Here is a 23,269-nt window from a genome sequence, read left to right on the forward strand (position 1 = left end):
ATACTTTGCACACAATACTTGTCAAGTACATTTCCCATCAAAGATGCCACGACAATATCATAATAGTGGATAGCCTGTTGTTCTGAAACAAACAAACAAACAAAATCATGGCAGTACCTATTTGCCTACCAATTGAGCATTGTATTATTGATAGTGGGTTTTTTGAAGGAAATCAGGACAGTTTATTTTTTAAATTTTTTTAAGAGCTAAAAATGTCCTCATTCTCTTTGTAACGCATGTATTGAAAGGTACAGAGTTTTATATATATATATTTGCTTTTCATTTATTTTTTTTTTTTTATTTAACTTAATGTTCTTTTTCGGGAGGGGGGGGGTATAAAAATTTCCTCCTCTCTCATTGTCAAATATGATTTGCCAAACTTATACAAGTTAAAAGTTGAAATGAAGGAAAAATAAATTTTTCCTATTAAAGAGTAAGTATTAAAACCTGATTGTTGCATGGTTTTAATTTCTAAAAACAAGTGGAAAATCATTCTTTAAGCAAATATTATAAGGAGGAATATTAAAAAGAAATTTTATTTACTTGACAATTAAAGAATCTCTTTTTAAACACAATTTTAGCATTGAAAGACTACGTGACTCTTTTATTTATTTCATACGACTTTTTGTATTTTTCTGGTTACAGAAAATGTAAAACTTTGTTTCGCTGTAAAAAAATATCAAACAGTGTATATTGTGAGAAAAATATTAAAAACTTTATCTCTTAATAAAGTTTATTCATACATTTAAAATTATGGAAAAGGTATGCCTCTCTCTCTCTCTCTCTCTCTCTCTCTCTCTCTCTCTCTCTCTCTCTCTCTCTCTCTCTCTCTCTCTCTCTCTCTCTCTCTCTCTCTCTCTCTCAGCGTGCGTTTGATCCATTTACATGTACCATCTTTGATTTTCTAGGTTTGCTCCTTTATCAGAGAAATGATGATTAATTGATTGATTGTTGATTGCTTAAAACTGATTTTTCAAGATTTCGGCAGAGAGAAATGAGGAACTTTATTACCCCTACGTGCTAAGAAGAACAAAGATCAAATCTATTCGAACAAATGCATGAATTACTCGAAGGAAGAACAATTATAATATACAGCATACGTTTCGTTTCACCTGTTATAAATTTTGTATCACTTTCAAGGGGGTCATTTTTCAATGGGGGTCAATTTTTTATAGGACTAACATATAAAATAATGACCCCTAGGACCCATTTTCTACAAAAAATGATTTTTTTCTACGGATGGGGGGTCATTTTTTGTCGTTGAAAAATGACCCCCGGTCATTATTCGATGGGGGTCATTATTCGTCTTTATTCGTCTTTACACCGGATAGAAGGGCATTGTTGTTTATTCAGAACGCTGTATAACATGCTCAATTCTTTTAGTGGTGTGACTATGATTACAGTTTTTGACCCCAACGTTAATTGCCGTCTTCCTTTTACAGACTTAAAATACTTCCCCCTTCAACAGATGTTCATCTGACCCATTAGCTCCCACAAGAGTATAAATCTATAATAGTCATTTTTCTAAGATCAGAGTTTAAATCGGATTGTTTTTCGAAATGGGTACATGTAAGAATTTCAGATATCTGTTGAGTTCAAATCTTTATACTGAAATATTTTCAGATATCAATCAAAACTCTGACCCTCTCGATAAAACACGCATTTATTTAACCATTTGAAAACATATTGAAGAATAATTGTGTTTAACCTCTGCTTTGGCAAATTTTAGCCTGAAAAGGAAGAAAATGAAAATAAAATAGATATTATAACATTAAAAAACTGATTTTGTCCATATGTTGATTGATGTACATACTAGTTAATTGATGTCGATGATTCCAATTGGCTTACCAGTTTCTTTATTTTCCCATTAGCATTTTATGTACATGTAATTAAAAAGACATAATTTATACGGTTCCTTAATTGAAACATCAGTGACATAATAGATACTTCCTTTCATACTTCTTAATGTACAATAATGCTTTTAAACTAAAGCTCTTGAAAAATTTGATTGTAAAACCATAAATACTGTCTTTGAAATGAATGTACACTCTGCTGACTAATAAGCATTATTAGAACTGGAGAAACAAAAAAATTATTCAACAAAATATTGTCTGGCTGTAGGGTTCAAATAACATAAAAAAAGCAAAAGTCTTTTATGATACTCTAGCTCTACTGGTTTGTACTTTTTGCAAAGAAAGAGAAAAGTTGCAATTGAATTTAAGAGTTTGCAAGAGCAATAAATATTATCGTTTATCTTTATGTTGTCAATTTGTGTGTCAGATTTGCGTAGGAAGTGTGTGTGTGTGGGGGGGGGGGTGCTACGTGAGAGAAAAAAATTCAAACCTTAAAAAAAAATCCTAATTCATGGGGGGTGGGGGTGTTAAGGATCGAACGTTTTATCAATACCAACATTTTTCCAAGCACAACCAATTACCTTTTTCGACATAAACTTCGAGGTGCCTGTTGACATTGGGGGAGGGACTAAACCTAAGCCCTAGTGTTCAATCTCTATGTTATGTCTATCTCTGCAAAAAAGCGGGGGGGGGGGGGGGGGCTGAGATCCCTTACCCCCCACCCCCACCCCCGGTTCCGACACCTATGTTTCAAGATATTTTGAAATCAGACCAAAACTGCAGAAGTAGCATTTTAAAAGATTTTTACAAAATTTATATTTTTAGTAACCATGGCGTCTCCGTTCATCAAAATCAAAAAATGATGCATACATGTTTTGTCAGTGAGTAGTCTACTTCTGAGCCAAATATTATAGAAATCATACCAAAACTGTAGGAGGAGTAGCGTTTTGAAGGAATTACAAAGAAATATTCTATTTTAGTGACCATTTCAACACCATACATTAGAATCAAAAAATGATGCACTACATTATCTCACTTTGGTCTACGTGTGTACCGAAATCAGACTAAAACTGTAGCAGGAGTAGCAGTTTTAAGGATTATCACATATATTTCTTTTTGCAGTCACCATGGCGACTACGTTCATTATAATTATATAGACGTTGTGTAAGGTGGTGTTGTCGATTTTTGTAACATCAAAATGACGTTACTTTTCGTAATGCAATAGATTTAATTTGACGTCACTTTCTTCACTGAATTTTTAATGAAGGAAAAAAAAACCCAAAAATGTCGTTAAATATACAATGCAGTTTATTGAAAAAACATGTAATTCAATTCTCTGCTATTTTGCATTGATAATGGGAGGGTTATATGTGCATAATTTACCCAATTAAATAAAAGCCTCGGTAGAAATTACAAAATTTGTTTGGCATCGCATTTTAAATTAATTAACCTGCTTTTGATTTTATTGAGATACATTCAAAATGATTCCATATTATATCAGAAGCCTTTATAGTGACCGTCATTTATTTTCAGTACATTGTACGATTGTAGATAAGTAGATAAGTTGCCGATTCAGCAATGAATTTTTGATTTATGTTTTTCGTTCAAAGCCCCAATCCAAATCCCATATTTAACCCCCGCCCTCACATAGACCCCTTGTTGTAGGAGATATATCTATTTCAAATAATTCAGTTGTAAAAACTATAAGCAGCGAACCAGAGAATCGACACCCCCCCCCCCTCAAACTAAGAATTACAAGAAAAAGGATATTCGATGTGGTGAAGTTTTGAGATTTTTTTTCAGTTTTCTCGTCTCCACCCTCTTTAATGTACGATGTTTATGCGCAGCAACGTGTGCCCCACAGATCTCTGATCGTACGGTTTGTATTTCTTGAAATATCTGTACTTATGCAGTTTATTTGTTTTATGCGATTGTATGGCTGTCATCATTGAGCAAATGAGCTTTCAAAACATAACTAAAATCAAACTATTAAGAGTGTTGAATGGAATAGATGAAGAAACTAAAGCAAGACTACAAATTGATTCTTCGAATGAAATACATGTATATGTATATGTAGATAACGAACATTATTCAACCTCAAAAGTCCATTAAACAAAACAAATTTAGAGCAGAGGAAATTTAGAATACAAATCGTCTTTGTGATTATCGATGTTGTTCATGTTTTCCAAATAAAGTGTAAGTCAGATGTGGGTTCTCAAAAAAACTTCTTAAGAAAGTTCAGTAAATTTAATATAGCCTATTTCTTTTTCAAAAGTTTGTAAATAAAGATACATATAAAAAGATTTTCTACACTTTCTCACGATAGATTAGAAACATTTTAGACACCTGCTTCATTTAAATAAAGTCACCGGACCACAAGTGTGTGAAAATCAGGCATTAAGTGAGTCTTAATTAGAGCTCATTCGTAAGCGCGCTAGCTAAATACTCAGAGTTGTTTTGATATACTTTCAGTTGTCTATGATGTTTTTGTACGAGGAAGTTACATTGTATGAATTTTAAAGTGCCTTCTTGAAATATCATTTTCCTTAAATAGCCGTGTATCGATCGAGTTATTCCGGAACACCGTTTTTATTTCCTGTTTGTTGCATCAAATTGTTTCTCGACGTTACTTCCGGTAATATTTATTACATTATTTTTATTGAATACTTTGATCTTATTTCATTAAAATTGTTGCCTTCGTGTAAATTTACATAGCAAACATAGCATTGTCATGAGTCTAGACGTCAATGTTTTACTTTTAAGGACTTATCTTGAACACGATTTAGGAACATCTCAACAATTCAATTAATAAATCTTTTGTTAATTTGGTTACTTTAATAAGGCCAATGCATAAGTTGCAGGATAAAAATAAAATACATAAATATCTGCCTTGAAATATACTTATGTGAAAGTAGTGACATACATCAGGATCTACTTAATGCGGGATGTTGAGCCCTATAGTGCCTTTTCCTGTTGAATAAAACAAATAATGAATGTCAGCATGAACATTTTGCCCTTATTTTGATGAATATAATTTATCCAGTCAGAATGCATCTTTTTAATTTTCAAAATAACAGAAATTCAATTATTAATTACAACAAAATCATAACTGCTTTTCTCTCAATTTAACTTTATCACAATGAGTACTTTATGAATATTTTTCTCTTTTGTAAGATGTAAAATCTAAGAATGAGAAGAGAAAATTGTGTTTACTCATACTGTAAAATAACATATTTTCGTGGGTTTTTTTTTTTCGTGTTTTGAGTAAAAACTTTTTTTATAGGAATTTGAAATCATAGATGAAGAATTGTTGAGTAGTCATGTATGTAACATTTTACATTTTGTAGTGGACATGAATTCGTGGGTCTCTCCATACCTTAAAAACAACGAAAATTAGACCCCCATGAAAATTTGTCATTTCACAGTAAATGATGGCGCAGTTAAATGTGTAGTGATCATTTTACAATTTCTATTTTTACACAAATATAAAGTATTTCAGTCCTGCACCGTCAGGATGCTTCCACCTGCCCTGTAAGGGCTTTTTTGTCATGAGAAATAAGTATACATTGTTTGCATCCAAACGAATAGAAAATCCATTTTTTTGCTGAAAGTTCCTCCAAAGGTTAAATGAAATTGTGAAAAGTAAAAAAAAAAAAAGCTTAAACATTTAGTAAAAAGAAAAAGAGAAGTAAATTCAAACCCTTAATCAATCTTCCACTTTTGGGAGAAGTTTTTTACGGGTTATGTTTTGAACAGTGTCCTGGTCGCTGCTTAATCACATGTATTGGTATAAACGGGTGGATTTGTCTGAGTTGTGCTTAAAACATAGTATGCTGGTTCCTCTTCACTGTAATCATCAGTAAACTTGCAAAGGTTTGATGACCTACTATTTTTGTCTTGTGGTAAATAGATTTTACAATTTTCTGTGGAATTCTCGATCAAGATCGAGTAATGATTAACATTTTCGGCATTAGGACCAACTAGATTTGCACCATCCTTTTCATTGACGTAATGATTTTCTTTCTCTAATGAACAACCTTCGTCTTCTTTTTTCTCAATTTTAACAAGATCGCTATCCACCTGCAACTGTCTGTAATAATTGTGAGTGGTAAGTTCCAAACATTCTTCACTTTTTAAAGCTTCAACAGATTGTAGTGGTTGTGAATTTTCCACAAAGCTTGGGCTGCTGGGGCTTTTTGTTACAGTCAGGGATTGTACAACATGTGTTTCAGCACAATCATCTCTACCTTGTTTGCAATCAATTTTCAATCTCTTTTCTTCCAATAGTGCTTCCTCTTCCTACAAATTTCGATTTTAAATTTTGTTAATAAACACAGATTACACATTATACATGTGTCTACATCGTTGTTCTTAGATGTGTGTTCAGTATACTTACTTCAATATTACTATAACTGTTAGGGATTTCAGAATATTCAGTAATTTCCTTGAAAGTGATTTCTTCGTTGTCTGTCCTTTCCCGATTATATACCATGTTACGAACCGATAAAACTCTTGGTTTTTTAGATTTTCTACAATGCAAACCAATATCATTCCATGTAAGAAATTTTAAATAAATATTTATAAATTTTCTTGTGGAGATGGCTTTTTTTATGTGCAATTGACTTGTGATGGCACAAAGCATTGAATGCAATATAAGCAGATCATGTTTATATAGCTTCACTTAATAATGTCATTGTTACACACATTGTCGTAAGAAGTATCATCATACATATATCTGTGTAAATATCTATGCTTTATTCAACAACAGCAAGAATAGAATTCTTACCTTTTAAAATATGCTACAGTGATACCTATTCCAAAAAACAATCCCAACATTGTTCCGCCAAAGAAATAGAGAGCGTTGATACCCATGTTAGTATCTAAAAGTGTAATTTTAACTTTATCAAACGTAATTAAATTTTTACAAAAAACAATTTCAAAAACATAAGTATATGATTTTATTTCATGTATAAACCCATTATTGAATTGACTACGGAATATTTCATTTGTCCGACCATGACAAAGAGCACACGGCTGGTGTGATCGGTCGGCAGGGTCTTGTATGCTCACGCCTACATTACATATGATCCCACCTTTGATTTTTTTTTATGCAAACCATGTTTTCTTTGGTGCTGATTTGTATGTTTTGATGGACTTTGGAGATTAAATACAGTATGTTATCTCACTATTTGTACTATGCATCAGACAAAATTGTACTTAATTAATTAATAGCGATATCAGTACCATTTGAAAGAATTTAAATGAAATAGGAAAATTAAATATTATGCTGTTAAAATATACTGGTATGATTTGTATTCGATTTTCTGAGTGAAAAAACTTATTTTTAAATCAGCATGAATCGAGCAATATTTTCCAGGCATATAACAAATTGAACCGGAAAAACGTTATTTTGCCTTTATCCGATGACTTTAAAAATTACCTGTCAGGCGTATGAAATTATGATAAAAATAATGTTTCTGTTTCATTTAAAAATCAAGGCTCTTCTCCCATGGGATGCTCACTCCTCCATGGCACTTGATCCCACCTCTGATGATTTGGAGGTCCGTGTTTGCTCTGCTCCTGTTTTGTATTGTTTTATGGACTTTGATATTAAATATTGTTCGTTATCTCCATATCCTTCATCCCATATGATTCACTTCATCCATGCACACAAGTATACAGAGAGTATAAAAATCCCAGGCTGAATTGTTTCAATGCAGTACCCTGTTACATGGCAACTTGCCTCTTTCTCTGTTATCACGTTATTTATTTTCTAGTTTGAAAAATTAAAAAAAATGTACTCAGCTTGCATAATCGTTTGATATTTTGAACTTACATTTTATCATTGCTACAAAAAGCTTCTTTTTTTTGGTATTACGAAGGCTGTTCAATAAGTTATGTCCCCGATGTTAAAAAAGAAACAAAAACACCTTAGATTTTCTGCTATAGATCTCCTTTAGATGCTCTCTATTAATTAAAACATATGTCTGTAACATTTTTATTTAATTTGTTTCTTTAATAATACACATGTTCGAACATACTCTCCGTATACTGGAATATATCAGATCCTTCAATTTTCTGGAAATGATTTTTTGTTGTTAGTTTTATTCGCCAAGGACGGTCATCATCTTTGATGCATCTTTTTATATATATTTTGATCATTGAAATCTACCTGTTCATTTTATTAAAAAAAACAAACATTGGTTGCTGTAACAGCAAATATCTCAGTAAATATTTCTTTGTAAATCTGACCAAGTTTTATGGCAGCTTTTATGGAACTTCTGACTTTATTTTTAATGATTCTTAACAATTAATTTTAATGCAGTGTCTCTTTTTCCAACGTCTTGCTATTAAACTATTTGAAGAAACGTGGTCACATAAACGGTTATCAGTTAATTTAATGAATCACTGTCTAGTTAGTAGAGTATGCAAGGGAAATCAGCAATAGTTAGAAACTTAGAATAATTTATGCAAAACAGGCTTCGCCTTAATCCAAATTATCCCACGTTTCCAACTATTGCTGATGTCCGTCGAAAAAGAAAATCCGTCGACAATTCAGTGTGCATATAACGGTCAAACAATTTGTATGAAAAACGTCCGTAAGCAGTCTACGAAAAAATACAAATTTGAAATTGATTTCTTTAAACTATCAATAAAATTATCAATCATTAATAAAATTCATTGAAGACAGAGTCCTTCCTTTGCGGTCTTTTAAAAGAAAAATCTCTTGCAGATGTTTATCCTGTGCTCATACTAAAATGTTTTTGTAAAATATTAATCATGAATGTGGTTGATTTGTACAAATCATGTGGTGCTTTAAGACACTCATTCGTACTACAGTCGTCGCCCACAGTGGCTAGAGCATCTGCTCTGGAGTCACGAAGTAAGGAGTTGATCCTTACGTCGCGGCTCAAATCCCACTGTGAGACGTTGAGGTCGTTCCTTCAAATGAGACGGTATAAACCGAGCTCCCATGTCACAGTAGGTGCTGACACGAAAACGATCCCTCCCTGCTCAATGGCCCTGAGTGTCGAGTACAAAACAAAATTTGCAGCTCTCCATCGGCAAGTGGTGGCGGCTCAATATGAGTGAAAAAATCTCGAGAGGAACGTTAAACAATGTACAATCAATTAATCAATCAGGCTAAAATTATTTTGTGCTAAAATGCTTTGCAATACTAGTGCATGTCATGACATCATGCCAAAATGTTGTTCCCATACCTCTATTTTTTCGATTGTTGCATAAACATTCCTCTTTTTCTGAAGTTTTTTCCTCCTTGAAACCATTTTGTTTGACAACGTTTGTACAGATCACATTTTGATTTAAACTGCTGACTGTTTTATATTGTAGATATTTCTTTGTTGATTTTCTGAGCTCACACCGTAGATCATATTTATCCCGATCACCAATTCTATCTTCATCTTTAGTCGAATTCAGAAAAATTATTGACGGAATTTCTCGTTTTCCTTGCCTTTTCTGACAAGAACAATTGGATATGTAACAAACTTCCGATCTGTCTACCAATAAGCAAAGAAACATCACACCTTTTTTGTTTTGTCTAGGACAGTAGAAAGTTTACAGTTGATATCTTTGGAACATTTGTTAAGATGAATTTTCAAACTTTCATCTGAAATGTTGAAAGGGACAAGAAGTTAAATAATTATTTGATTATCACAAATCAATGTACGTTTTAGGGGGAGAATAATTTTCCATAAGGTGAATGGATATAACAGCATAAAACAGCAAGTACAATGTATCCCTATGTCGTGTATCAAGGAAAGTAAATATCATTTACAATTTTTGCAATTTTTTAAGACCTATTAATATATGCTTAGAAAATGTTTTGTATAATCAACCTTAATTACAGAAATTGAATATCATATAAATCTGCTGATTATTTGAGAGGGGATGCTCACTCCTCCATGGCACTAGACCCCACATCTTATAGTTTAGAAATTTGGCTTGCTCTACTCCTATTTCACTTGTTTGATGGACTTTTGAGCTTGTGTACTGTTTGTTATCTCGATATATTTCATTTTGTTTCTTTAGTAATATTCATCTATGTTAAACTATTGGTAAAATATTTTTAAAGGAATTTTGATAAATCTTACCTTCTTCATGACTATATAAAAAACCAGTGATTATATTTCTCAATCCGTCGAAAAATCTTCTGTAAAATGTATTTATCAAAAGTAAATTTATACTTGAATTCATAATAGACTTTTGCAATAAGCAATGGCTTTTGCAGTTGACGGTTAACTTGACATTTCAACCTGTATCATGTACGGAGGTACAGAATTGATAATTGATAGGATAACCTTATTAGTTGTCAAAGGTAGTGCCCCTAATGTTGTTAGGGGCACTAACATGTGAAGCCCGAGAGCTGAGGGTAGTGTGGTAGTCGTTTTCTTTAGGGATAACTGATAAATCCTTTATTATGGCTGAATTAAATATTGAGCAAAATCTTTTTATCGTAAAAGAGCTTCCGTACATTGCTCTAGTGTAAAAAGTAAGCTGTCAACTGTAAAGGTTAGTGCTACTCGAAAAATTCCAATATTACATCTCGATAAAAAAAGAAAATATTTAGATGAATGGTTTTCGTAGAAATAATAATCAATATTTCAGTTTAAAACATACAAAAACTCTCATACCCAGTCTCATCTGTCGCATTGGTTGTTAATCCAAAAATTCTTTTCCAAGGAAGGGCACACCTATGTTTTGAATTAGTAACACTTGAGGTGGCATTGTAGAAGACATTAAAACCAATAATCCACACTAAAAATGAGAAAAATGAAGTCTTGATTTAAAAAAAAAAATTCCTTATTTTCTTTTACAAGTTTAAAAGAATTAATATAACTTAACATACAAATAATACAATGACACAATACTTTACCGAAAAAACCAACAAATTGGTTCAATATTGAAATCATTCTTCAAATCTGCATCCACTTTCAAATTATTCTTCTCGCTCACAAAGTTAATTTGTTTTGAATGCATTTAGTTATTGACACAAATATCTATTAACTTAACCGATATCACATTTTTAAACATTGTATAGGAGGAAGCAAACGCAATACATTTATGATTAAGTCAAGTGACCTGAACTCCTCACTCAATATTTCCGAATTGCCCAAATGAGGAAAGCGATATTTTTCTATTACTTTTAGTTTCAAAACATTCTAGAGGTAAGTTGGAATAGCTCAAAATAATTAAAATATATACTGCTTAAAATTTAATACCTGAATGTATATGTGTATTCCTTAATTGTCTTCTTTTCATACGCAACCCACTGCTAAGTAAACCAATCTCTGTCACTGATGGTAAACTTAGTAGACAACAACCTAATTTACAATTCTATACTGTAGTGTTAAAGTATATAAAATCTATGAAAGAAGTGTATTTTACTATGTCCTAGCCTTGGTTTCAATTCATATCCCTGCTCTGATTTAACAGGAAACTTAAAAAAATTATTCTCTGTCTTTGTGCAAAATTTTTACCAAATAAAAACATATGGAGATATCGAACAGTATTCAAGATCAAAGGTCAATAAAACAATACAAAATAGGAGCAGAGCAAACACGGACCTCCGAAGCATCAGAGAGGGGATCAGGTGCCATGGAGGAGTAAGCATTCCCTGCTGACCGGTCACACCTGCTGTGTGCTCCCCGTCATGTTCGGGAAGCAACGGAAAAATCCGTTGTCAATTCAGTGTACAAATAATGGACTAACAAAAAGAATGAAAAACGTCAGTCAGCATTTGACCCATTGATAAATTGTATTTGATGACAAGGTCATTGCATCGACCATAGAACTTAGGAAATGATGCCTTTAAAAGGGACAGTTAAAATTCTTGGTTCATCAACTTCTGTTTCATTCTAACTCCTTATAATATTGATGGGTTATAATGTCATTTTTCCTCAACCATTTCTAATGAATCCTTTTTGTCGCCCTTGTGGTGCAGTGGCTTTGAGCGTCTGCTATAGAGTCGCGAAGTGAGGAGTTGATCCTTACATCGTGGGTACAAATACCACTGTGGGGCGTGGAGACCGGTCCTTCTGATGAGACCGTATAAACCGAGGTCCCGTGTCGCAGTAGGTACTCCCTTTATGGGTTTTTTTTTTTCAGATCCTTGTGTGGCGATCTTTATGTGAGCGGATCAAAGGATCTAAGTTTAATCAGATTGCGTTTATCTTACCTTCGTATTGGAAATTTACAACCAGGAAATCAATTTTTAGTGTATGCACGTGGACTGCAGCTGAACAAGCACCAACTTCTGTGACTGTGTAACTGCGTGTTGTCAGAATTGTTCAACACCAAGAACGCTTTCAAAAGATGTTTTTTTTTATTTCAGAACTGAAGATACTTCGATCGGAACCTTTTTATTTTATTGAGAAATTCTTAGGTGTTTTTGTAATAGGCCTTTGGAAATATCCAATGCGATTGGAACCAACTGACAATATCAGTCGTGAGTGACCACACAATTTGGCAGGACCTGGTTAGCAGATAGTAAGGTTATCGAAAACTAATTTGACCGGCTCCAATTCGGCATTAAACAGTTTAAAAGACTTCAGTAGAGCTTTAAATGATGAGAAACCTGTTTTAATTAAGGAATCACTGTCTAGTTAGGAGACTATGCCAGGGCATAAACAATAGTGGGAAACATGGGATAATTTGCATAACGGGTGAAGCCCGCTATTGTTGATGTCCATGGCATAGTCTCCTAACTAGATGGTGATTCCTTTAATTTTCATTTTTACTTGAAATAACAATTTTGAAATAATTCAAAATACCGTCTTAATTAGTAAATTTGAAATGCACGAGGCATTCCATGTTAGTTTTCATTGCTCCGCCCCTTGACGTCAAATTTTACTATAGAAAATGGTCCCATAAAAACACGAAACAAATTCAATGATTGTTTAGTTACTGTAGTCAAATGTCAACATTTATGAAAAAAAACAACAAATCTTAAAGAATTTCAAATTATGATCAAAGCAATCTTGTTAACGTTGATTAAATATGTGACCTTAATTTGGGTTGTCGGAAGCACAAACACGTGTGTAGGCCACTTCTCCGTCGCCATATTGAATGCAATGTTGCAGTTAATGAAACGGGAGTTGGTCAGGAAAGCGATTTGTGTCGATGTTAAAATAACAGAAGAAGTTAAGTTGCTTACGAAGTCGGATGGTAATGACTGAGGGACGATGTCTGTATCAGATGAGGGAGTGTGGCTGTGCCGATTTCTCCACGTGCTCTAGATAGACTGTTTACGGAAGTGGAGTTCTCCGTGCTCGTTGGTAGTTGACACCGTTGCGCTAGAGACTTGCTCCGAAGATAATTCATTTCTAATTTTGTTTGTAAAAAGATATATCATACATGTATATATTTACTTAGTAAACAATTAAATATAGCATCTATTTTTTTTCTTCAGTGCATTTATACGCCACCCATTTACACGCAGGTTGACACTGGACCTTTCAGTAGTATTTCAATAGAGAATAAACATATCACAGGTATTACCAAGAAATTTACTAGATGGACTTTTGTAGTGTTTATCATAGAGAAAACAATTGAAAATGGAAATATTTTCATATGATTTCCATTTTGTATGCCATTGACTTCAAGACAGCATCTATTGAACAGCCTCGTATTTATGTTTTTTAAATGTTATTGTCGAAACCCTTATTAATATGTGTCTGATGCATGAAATTATTGAAATTGTCATTAAAATTATCAATGAAAAAGCAAACCTTCAATTGAGGTCTTATGAAAGAAAAGTCTCTTACAAATATTTATCTTGTGCTCATACTAAATATTGTTTTTTAAATATTTTGATAATGAATGCGGATGATTTGTAAAGATAATTTGGTGCTTTAAGGTGCTCATTCAAGTTCCAATTATATTTTTTCTAAAATATTTAGCTAAATGTTATGACATCAGGTAATAATTTTGTTTCCATAGCTTTATTATATATTACCTTTATTTATTCGATTGTTGTATAAACATTCCTCGTTGACTGAAGCATTTTCTCCTTTGTATCCTTTTTGAGTGTCAACGGTTGTATAGGTTACATTTTGGTTGAAAGTGCTAACTGTTTTATACTGTAAATATTGCTTTGTTGATTTTCTGAGCTCACACCGTTTCTCGTTTTCCTTGCCTTTTCTGACAAGAACAATTGGATATGTAACATACTTCCGATCTCTCTACCAATATGCAAAGAAACATCACATCTCTTTCATTTTTGTCTAGTACAGTAGAAAGTTGATATCTTTGGAACATTTGTCAAGATGAATATTCCAACTTTCATCTGAAATGTTGAGAGGGACAAGAGATTAAATAACTATTGGATTATCACAAATCTAAGTACGTTTTAGGGGGAGAATAATGTCTTTCCATTAGGTGAATGGATATAATAGCATAAAACAGCAAGTACAATGTATCCCTATATCGTGTATCGCGGAAGGTAAATATTATATTAATATTATTTACAATATGCACATTACTATAACTTAAAAAAAAAAACTAATTCAAAATCTCTTTTAACATAACCTTTTTTTCTTTTAAGACCTATTATTAAATGCTTAGAAAGTGTTTTGTATTAACAACTTTCATTGCACAAATTATATATAAATATGGTGATGGCACCTGATCCCACCTCTTATGTTTTAGAGATTCGTGTTTGCTCTACTCCTATTGGTGGACTTTTGGGCTTGAATACTATTCATTATCTCGATATATTTCATTTTGTTTCTTTCTTTAAATATATATCTATGTCAAAATACTGGTGAATTATTTTAAAAACCAATTTTGATATATCTTACCTTCTTCATGAATATGTAAAAAATCAGTTATTATATTTCTCAGCCCGTCGAAAGAACTTCTGTAAAATTTATTTATCAAAAGTAAAATTATACTTGCATTCATAATATTACTAATCAATAAAAAAAATTAAGAAAACCTTTAAATGAATGGTTTTCGTAGACAAAAGTAGCATAATTCCAGTTTAGAATATAAAACGACTATCATACCTGGTCTCATCAGTTGCATTGCTTCTTAATTCAAAATTTCTTTTCCAAGGAAGGACACACCTATGTTTTGAATTTGTAACACTTGAGGTAGTATTGTAGAAGACGTTCAAACTAATAATCCACACTGAAAATTAGAAAAACGTAATCTTGATTTTAAAGAAAACTTTCCTTATTTTCTTTTACAACTTTGAAAAAAAAATATGACTTAACATACAAATAATACAATGACGCAATAATCTACCGAAGAAGCCAACAAATATGTTCAATTTTGAAATCATTCTTCGAATCTGCATCCACTTTTAAATTGTTCTTCTTGCTGACAAAAATGAGATGTTTTAAATGCATTTAGTTATTGACACAAATATTTATTAAATCCGATATCACATTTTTAAACCCTGTATGGAAGGAAGCAAACAAAATAGATATAGGATCAAGTTAAGTGACCTTAATTCCACACACAAAAATTAATGCATTTCCGAATTGCTAAAATCAGGAAAACGACTTTTTTTTTCTTTAATTATATATTTCTAAACAGAATAATAAATCTCTATGTTGACACAAATTCTGAATGCTCAGGGACTCCGTTTGTATTTGTGGCGCGACAACATAATTTTTGACGTCTCTTCATTCTTATGATGAGATAATTAAGAAATCCTTTTATAAATAAAAAAAAATGTATAGGTGCAATTGAAATTTAATAAAAAGAAAAAAATCGTTGGGAAGTATGAACACCCTATTTGTGGAAATTGCAAGGTCGATCAACTTAACCTGCTGATCAAAATTGCAAATGTCGTGAAATATATAAAGCTTGTTCACAAATAAATGACTAGTAGTCACAACACGGGCATGGATTGTTGCAGCCACGAGGACCGGGCTGGAGAGAACTTATATAGGCCATGCCTGATGTCCAATCCAATTATGTAATCTTGCTTACATAATAAAATATTGATTAAATTAAATTAAAAATTAAAAGGAACGGGCTGCTCTTAACATTGAGATGGGAGAAGTTATTCGGATCAAATGTTAACTATACATTAAAAAGTCTATACATAAGAATGTTTTTTTTTCCTTTTGTAAATTACGAGATACACAATATATTTACTCCAAGAAGTACATCTTTTTCAATATATATATTTTTAATACTATGAATTTGTTATCATTTGCCATCAAAAACGACAGATCCTTTTTTTTAGATAATAAATTTTACTTGTTGCATTGAAACGTACGTTACACAGTTTTTATTTTATATTTACTGGGTCAATCTTTTTTTTTATGATCGATAGGTAAATATAGATTCTATTTCATATTTTATGCAGCCAACAGTTGCTTGAGGAATTAATGAAATATAAAACGTTACCGTTTTTGTTTGATTTCCATTCGACTAGAAGTTTTCGTAAATCTTCTCGACTATAGTCTCATTCAGACGCATGTCTTATCACGCAAATCGAAACAATTTGATGGTGAAGACTTATTTTCATTATTTTTTTGTGTACTTCACTGGCAACAATTGATGGCTATATAAATGTATTCTTGTTTATTTTACATAAAGATTTCAAATAACTTACAAGTACACACAAATGACGTCAAATAATGACGTCATTGTCTTTGAGAGCTCTAATGAAAAGCTACAAAAAGGAACATACCCTTGAACACACACTTAAAATATTTTTGAAGTATTTGCGCAATGTTACGTTACAGAAATGATTTGTCATGAAATTCGTATAAGTTTAAAGACTGTCGGGTGTCCTCAAGGAATTCACTGTAGTTGTTCTCGTTATGTTTAAAATCAATTAATATTGATAGTCATCATTTCGTAAGTTCTATGGTCAATACAATGACCTTGTCAGCAAAAACAATTTGAAAAAAAAGCAATTGAGTGAAATGCTGTCTTATGTTTTAATACCAATTGTTATTCCATTATTTACACACTGAATTGGCAACTGATTTTTGCGTCATTTCTCAGTCATGACAAGGAGCACACAATAGTTGTGACCGGTTGGCAGGGAATGCTCACTCCTCCATGGCATCTGATCTTACCTGTGATGTTTTAGAGGTCTGTAATTGCTCTGCTTCTATTTTTTATTGGTTTATTGTGAGATTGGATTCTACTGTTTGTTATCTCCCTTTATTTTATTGGTATAAAAAACATCAATTAAAACATTCTGTTATGTTTCACACAAATACTTCAGTCCAATTTAATACTACAGTACGTTGCCACTAATACAATATATTTTTTTAGATTAGATAAGAAACCTTTATGCCAAATTTTATCAAATGCTTTTGAGATATCACGGAATACCTCGTCCTTGTGGAAAGAAATCTCTACAATACCTATAATCTCTACAATAAAATTATTGGATCATCAAATCCTTCTGGGTAACCACCAAAACTATCCCCCTTGTCCATATTGCAGTAAAAAGTAATAACGAAATATTCTACTAATCAATTGCAAAAAATATTTACAATGTAAGAAATTTTAAACATTTTATATATCAGTTGGTATAAACATAATATACATGTAGGGCAAACAATTAAAATAAACATCTGTTCTCCTTAGTCATATGTGTCAAATAATGTAAATAACTCTTAAAAAGCTGTACAATTCTGCACCAATTAAATGGTCCTCTTAAAACACTGATATTTAATCAACACTTCCTATTTGTAACCAGCGTTTCAAATTTATTTTTTGACGTTTGTTAGAGTATCCTGTACGTTCTTGGTGTTAAATTTCCTTATCATACTTGTAGCAATTAAAACGTGCATACAATTTCTGAGCCTTTTTAATCTTTTCAGTGATTTAAAAAAACACTTGAAAGGACTTAAAACAAAAACCACAAAATAAAAGAATTAAAAATCCTACCTTTTTAAGTAATATTATGAATAAAACAAATCAATAATATAAAAATTATTCAACGTAGTTTGATTTTGAAGAACTTAGCAATAGTAAAACTTCTTTACCCTTAAATTTAATAACATTTATTTTATTTTCTCATTTAATAAATTGAAAAGAAAAGCATTTTTTTGTAGCAACATTTTAAGATTTTTGCTTGATTTAAAAAAAAATGAGAAAACTACAATTTTATTGTAAAAGATCTTAAAACATAATTTTTAAAGTGAGATTGTTAATCACCTATTACGTTTAATGACAGCACTTTTAAAAACGAAACTCAGCATGTCAATATCATTTTATTTATTGTCTAACAAGTTAATGAAACAAGACTATCAACCGTCTAATCTAAAGTTACCCTTTAATAACAATATTAATCATTGAGTCAATTGCTGACTTACTTTTTTCCTACTGATTATTAGGCCATTATTTACAGACTGAGCTTTCCACGGATTTTCTATTTGATTTTTTTTTTCGATACATATATTACAAGGAGCATATAATGGGCATAACCGGTCGGCAGGGGATGTGATTCCTCCTCCGTGGCATCTGATCCCACCTCTGATGTTTTGTCGTATCAATTTGAAGTTGTTTTTTATATATAAATCGGCCATGTATTGCTCTGCTTCCAAAATATATATATATATATATATATATATATATATATATATATATATATATATATATATATATATATATATATATATATATATATATATATATATATATATATAAACACATATTCACATACAAAATGGGTTTCTAAAAATTATACTTTTATGCCTCTTACAACAACAGCAATTTAACCTTCACATATGTAACTGTGAAAATTAATTTTTAATAAAGAAAAAGAGAAGACAAAATACTGAAAGGGCAGAAGTTAAAAAAATGCAGATATATAGATAGTCTCTCAAATAAAGTGAAGCCTTGGAATAACATTAAATATTCCATTACAGGTTATCATAAATATAATGATAATAAATATAAGTTGTTTTTTTAAGTACATCACGGCTATTTTGCCAATGCCTTTCATATCTCAACTAGTTACTGCTTTGTAACATCAAAACATTTTCTGTAAAAACGAATCTGTCTATGATCCTCTGCATAACAATATCAATATTTAATTTTTGAACTTTTTTATATTTACTAGGAAAACTGAATTGTTTTACAATAGTGTTGTCAAATTGTGAAATTCAAGTAATCAAATATGATTTCATATTTACTAAAAAGTATAGCTAGTCTGTCAAAACTAAAAGAATATAAAAAATATTCAAAAATTTTTACTTCAATGCACCATAATAATTCTTCTACTTGGAACATTCAACAAATAAGTGATCAATTGCTTCTATGTCATCTGTACAAAAAGTACATGTGGGTGAATGAATTAGCTTCAGTCTCAAAAGATGATTATTTGTTGTGATATTCCTGTGTAAAATTTGAAATTGAAACCAGTAAAGCTTCGATACCCAAGTTATTATAAAGGAATGTTCGAATATTTTTGTCCAACATTTATTTCCTTCCATTTTAAAATAGAACTAATTAGATCACTCTTTTTATTGATAAATAAATTATGTTATACATATCCTTAAACTCTTTATTTTATTTACGGTTTTTGAAGTAGACACAACTTCGATAAAAGATATATTGGACACAGTTTGGATGTTGGATAATGGACACACTATCACATAAATTTAGGTTCTGAAATATACAGACATAAAATAAACATACACAAATATTACAATACAAAGGGAAAGAACTCAATTTCAACATTTAACAAAAGTAATATTATAATTAAATTACTTGAAAATAAAATAAATATGAATTTGAATAGAAAAGTTATTCATTAGATTTTCCTCATTATTATGATTTAAAATTAATGTTATATCAAATTAAACAAATAAATCAATACCAGTATTTCCCATTTTCATCAGTACATAAAAAATGTTAACACAAAAAAAAACACAATCAAATACCAGAAACAAATTCAACACACACGAAATGGATCTTGCCAGATATATGGTATCAAAACCGGATTTTTTTTTAATGCAAGCATGTACAGCTAATATAAGGAAACCCTTAAAAATCAATTTTACATTTAATATTGATTTCATCAAATTGTAAAATTAAATAAATAATTTTTTTTATATTCATCACTTTATTTTCTATCGATTAACATCCTCACAATTTGATGACGATTTATAAGTTATGTCATTCCATACATATTTAGTTAGATGAAACATTCTGTAGTTGAATGTTATATAGGAACAAAGGTCTAACAGTGTCGTATGAAACATGTCAGTAACAGTTCTACCCAGCAATAAGTTATATTTGTTGACAAGGACATTATAAAGAACATAAAATTTATGGAAATGCCGACGTAAAACGGAGCACATTCTTGAATATCAATAAACAACTCTTGCAGGAAATATAAAATTAAATAAGGAAAGTCGACGATAGAAAAATTCATCATGTTTGTTTTACAATTTAGCTATAAGTTTGCTCTAATGTTTCCTTTAAATTTTTTATCTTTATGTGTGACTGATCCATCAATTTATTTGGGATTTTTTTTTTAGTTTTTTTTAACAACGTTTTTGGATGTTTTAATTCTAAACACATATATTATGGTCATAAAGGTATAGATTATCAACATACTCTTCGTTTGATTGTAAATTCTGTATTCTTTAAAGCGCAAAATTAAATTACAATTGTAATTCATGTCACAAATTTAGGGTAAGGAAATGATGCCCTAATAATTTTTTATGTTATCGTTTTGTATTATAGTGATTTCTCAATGAAAAGCAACAAGCCTCAGCGTAGCAAATATTCACATGTATTTATATTTAGGAAAAAGACAGGCTTATGACATTCATATACTGTACGTGTACTAAAAAACGCGAGCTTTATATCAAAGCAGCTTTGACGTGGACACGAATGCGTTAATTCATGAATACCGCTAGCAAATCATTTACTAATACAAAACAAAGCATGAACATGTGTAGCGCTAATTCATGATTACGCTAACAACTATATACCCTTGATTCCGCTGAATTTTGAATACGCCTATTCATGTTCATGTACAGTATAATGAGCAATTATCATTCCAATGATTATTGAAGTGCTGACTGAGAATTTATGTCTCTCAGTGTCTGGTACAAAAAAATTTGTTATTTGCCTTGCCATACTAGTGTCAATAATAACTTAAACATATCGCTTTGACATCATAATGTCTATGATTGGGCTGCAGGAGGCTTAGGGGTCAACAAATTAACCATCAGATGTATTTTTTTTTTTATGACAGCTGTCAACTATCATTTGGCAAAGAAAAATTTCATGCATTTTAGTTTTAAATTTTGATCATTTTTGTATATATCTTCATATGGAGCTAATTTTCCAAAGAAGATCAATATAGTCTAAAAATGGCCACAACCCCAGCCCCTTTATAGAAAAAAATGATAACTGTTTTTCGAAAATACATGGAAATCCTGATAATAACCATGGGAAGACAAATATGGCTTAAAAATCAAAATGAGACTCTTTTAAGTAGGTGGTCATAAAACATTATCATGCGTATAATTAAGGATACCCTCGTATTTTTTTGCTGAACATACATATTTACTGGGATATTTTTGTACATTATTAATGTATTACGTGGCCTATAGCTCGTAATTTAGATGTATCAGCGACGTTTTGTCAATTAATAATAGTAACTGTAGAAGTGGAACACATAATTCCGGTGTTTTTGATTTCACTATGTTCAGAATTTAAGAATGTTACGCGAAATTTAAACCATCGTGATTATTATTTCATTTTTCTACCAAAAAAGGCATTACATAGCACCTGAATAAACGATTCTCCGTGAAATTAAAATCACCGTAAAGGGTAACTTTCTTACAAGCCGAGAAATTTTAGACACGTGAAATTAAAGACGTCCACAGTATTTCCATTCATATGGTGATACAACATATCCTACTGAGCTTGAAATAAAAACACTAGTTATTTTAGTGTGACGCACCTGTTTCATATTAAGACATTTCACTATAATAAAAATCATCAATGGTAATCTAACAGCCAGCACAGTGTTAATACATTTATGAACGTTTTGGCTTGAACTTTTAGTCGTTAACTTTCCTTATCAGGGCTGATACACTTTAAGATATGTTTGATATAACATGTAAATTCCCTGCAATAATATTCCGTTATGATTGCCACGTGTATACGGTTAATGTCTCTCAATTGCTTCGCATTCTTTACATATGACTATTTTCTAAAACAGGGTAGGTTATTGATAATTAAGTTGATGAAACAATGAACAGTCTCGTTCAAAGTCATTATTTCGTATCTGTTTTGAGTGATACAATGACCTTGTCAGTAGAAACATCTATCATTTAGTTTAAATGCTGACTGACGTTTTTCATACTCATTGTTAGGCCATCATTAACACAGTGATTTTTCGAAGGATTTTTTTTCTTTATTTTCATGTCATTACAAATATACCGTGTCAGGTGTGGGATGCTTACTCCTCACTGGTACCTAAACCCATCTCTTATGTGGTTCGAGTTTGTTGTTATATTAAGTGTTATTTTAGTGGACTCTTGATTTTGAATACTGTTTGTCATCTCATTTTTAACATTTTTGTATTTTTTATTTGTAACAATATTTTAATCGTTCAAAATTTGTTCTTTGTTAAAACAATATTATATTGAGAGGAGGAGAAAGCATTGATTGTCCAAAGGTCACATCTATCGTCATCCCAGTATGTATCAATCATGTGGATGGAATATCCGAAGTTAAACTAAATGTAGTTTTCAAAACAAAACCTTAACAATTTGTATGTAACAAATCAGCCAAAATATGACCCAACAAAATATTTCGTTTGCCAATAAGGTCAATAAAATGCTTATAGAATTTTCATTGCGCCGACTTCAAAAGAAGTGTTTTGAAATCCCTGACGTATATTTCTGCATTAGTTTCTGAAATGAGTTAGAAGATGTTGCAATTCAACGTAAAAACAATAAGAAGTTGCCAACTGTTTAAAGGGATATAAACAACAAATGTAGTCTAATTTACAGAGAATCGTTGAATACATTTCTTTACGTTTTTTATCACTTTTAAATTGAACCTACTTAAATAATCAAATTTAATCAAATAAATCATTAACTTAAAGATATTTCTGGTCTATATGCGTGCACGTTTTCAGAACTAAAGGATAAATGTACGTGTTATTTACTCGTGAGACGCTAATGGTTAATATCTAAAACAAAGCTTTATGATCAACATGATAACTTTTCAAACGTAATCTCTCCTTTCTTTGGCACAAACAGAGCATTTAATGCTTACACAAGGAGATCATTTTATAAAGCTTCATATGATAATGTTATTGTTACGCATAATATTTTAAGTATCATAAAAAAAATCTTTGTGAAAGTCTATATTTTATTCAACAAAAGAAATTATAACATAATTACCTTTTGAAATAGGCTACATTAACACCTATTCTAAAAAAA

The 23,269-nt window shown here is 31.1% G+C and overlaps 1 protein-coding gene across 1 annotated transcript; it reads right to left on the bottom strand.

The window, feature by feature from the left end:
• Positions 1–5,144: 5,144 nt before the first annotated feature.
• Positions 5,145–11,296, bottom strand: LOC134244926 (uncharacterized). Its single transcript, XM_062727188.1, has 7 exons — positions 10,747–11,296; positions 10,505–10,628; positions 9,965–10,023; positions 9,074–9,480; positions 6,640–6,733; positions 6,250–6,382; positions 5,145–6,152 (listed from the first exon to the last, which is right to left on the bottom strand). The coding sequence occupies exons 4-7, from the start codon at positions 9,390–9,392 to the stop codon at positions 5,625–5,627; spliced, it is 1,074 nt and encodes a 357-aa protein (XP_062583172.1). The 5' UTR covers positions 9,393–9,480; positions 9,965–10,023; positions 10,505–10,628; positions 10,747–11,296; the 3' UTR covers positions 5,145–5,624.
• Positions 11,297–23,269: the final 11,973 nt, after the last annotated feature.

Source organism: Saccostrea cucullata, unplaced genomic scaffold (genome assembly GCF_032062105.1).
Source record: "Saccostrea cucullata isolate Sc308-1 unplaced genomic scaffold, CSIRO_AGI_Scuc_v1 ctg5846, whole genome shotgun sequence".
NCBI lineage: Eukaryota > Metazoa > Mollusca > Bivalvia > Ostreida > Ostreidae > Saccostrea > Saccostrea cuccullata.

Coding starts and splice junctions, on each gene's coding strand:
- LOC134244926 (XM_062727188.1), bottom strand. CDS start 9,392: ATGTTTCTTTGCTTATTGGTAGACAGATCGGAAGTTTGTTACATATCC. Junction 6,734..9,073: donor CAACAATCGAAAAAATAGAG/GTATGGGAACAA, acceptor TTACACTTTTAG/ATACTAACATGGGTATCAAC. Junction 6,153..6,249: donor ACAGTTATAGTAATATTGAA/GTAAGTATACTG, acceptor CGAAATTTGTAG/GAAGAGGAAGCACTATTGGA.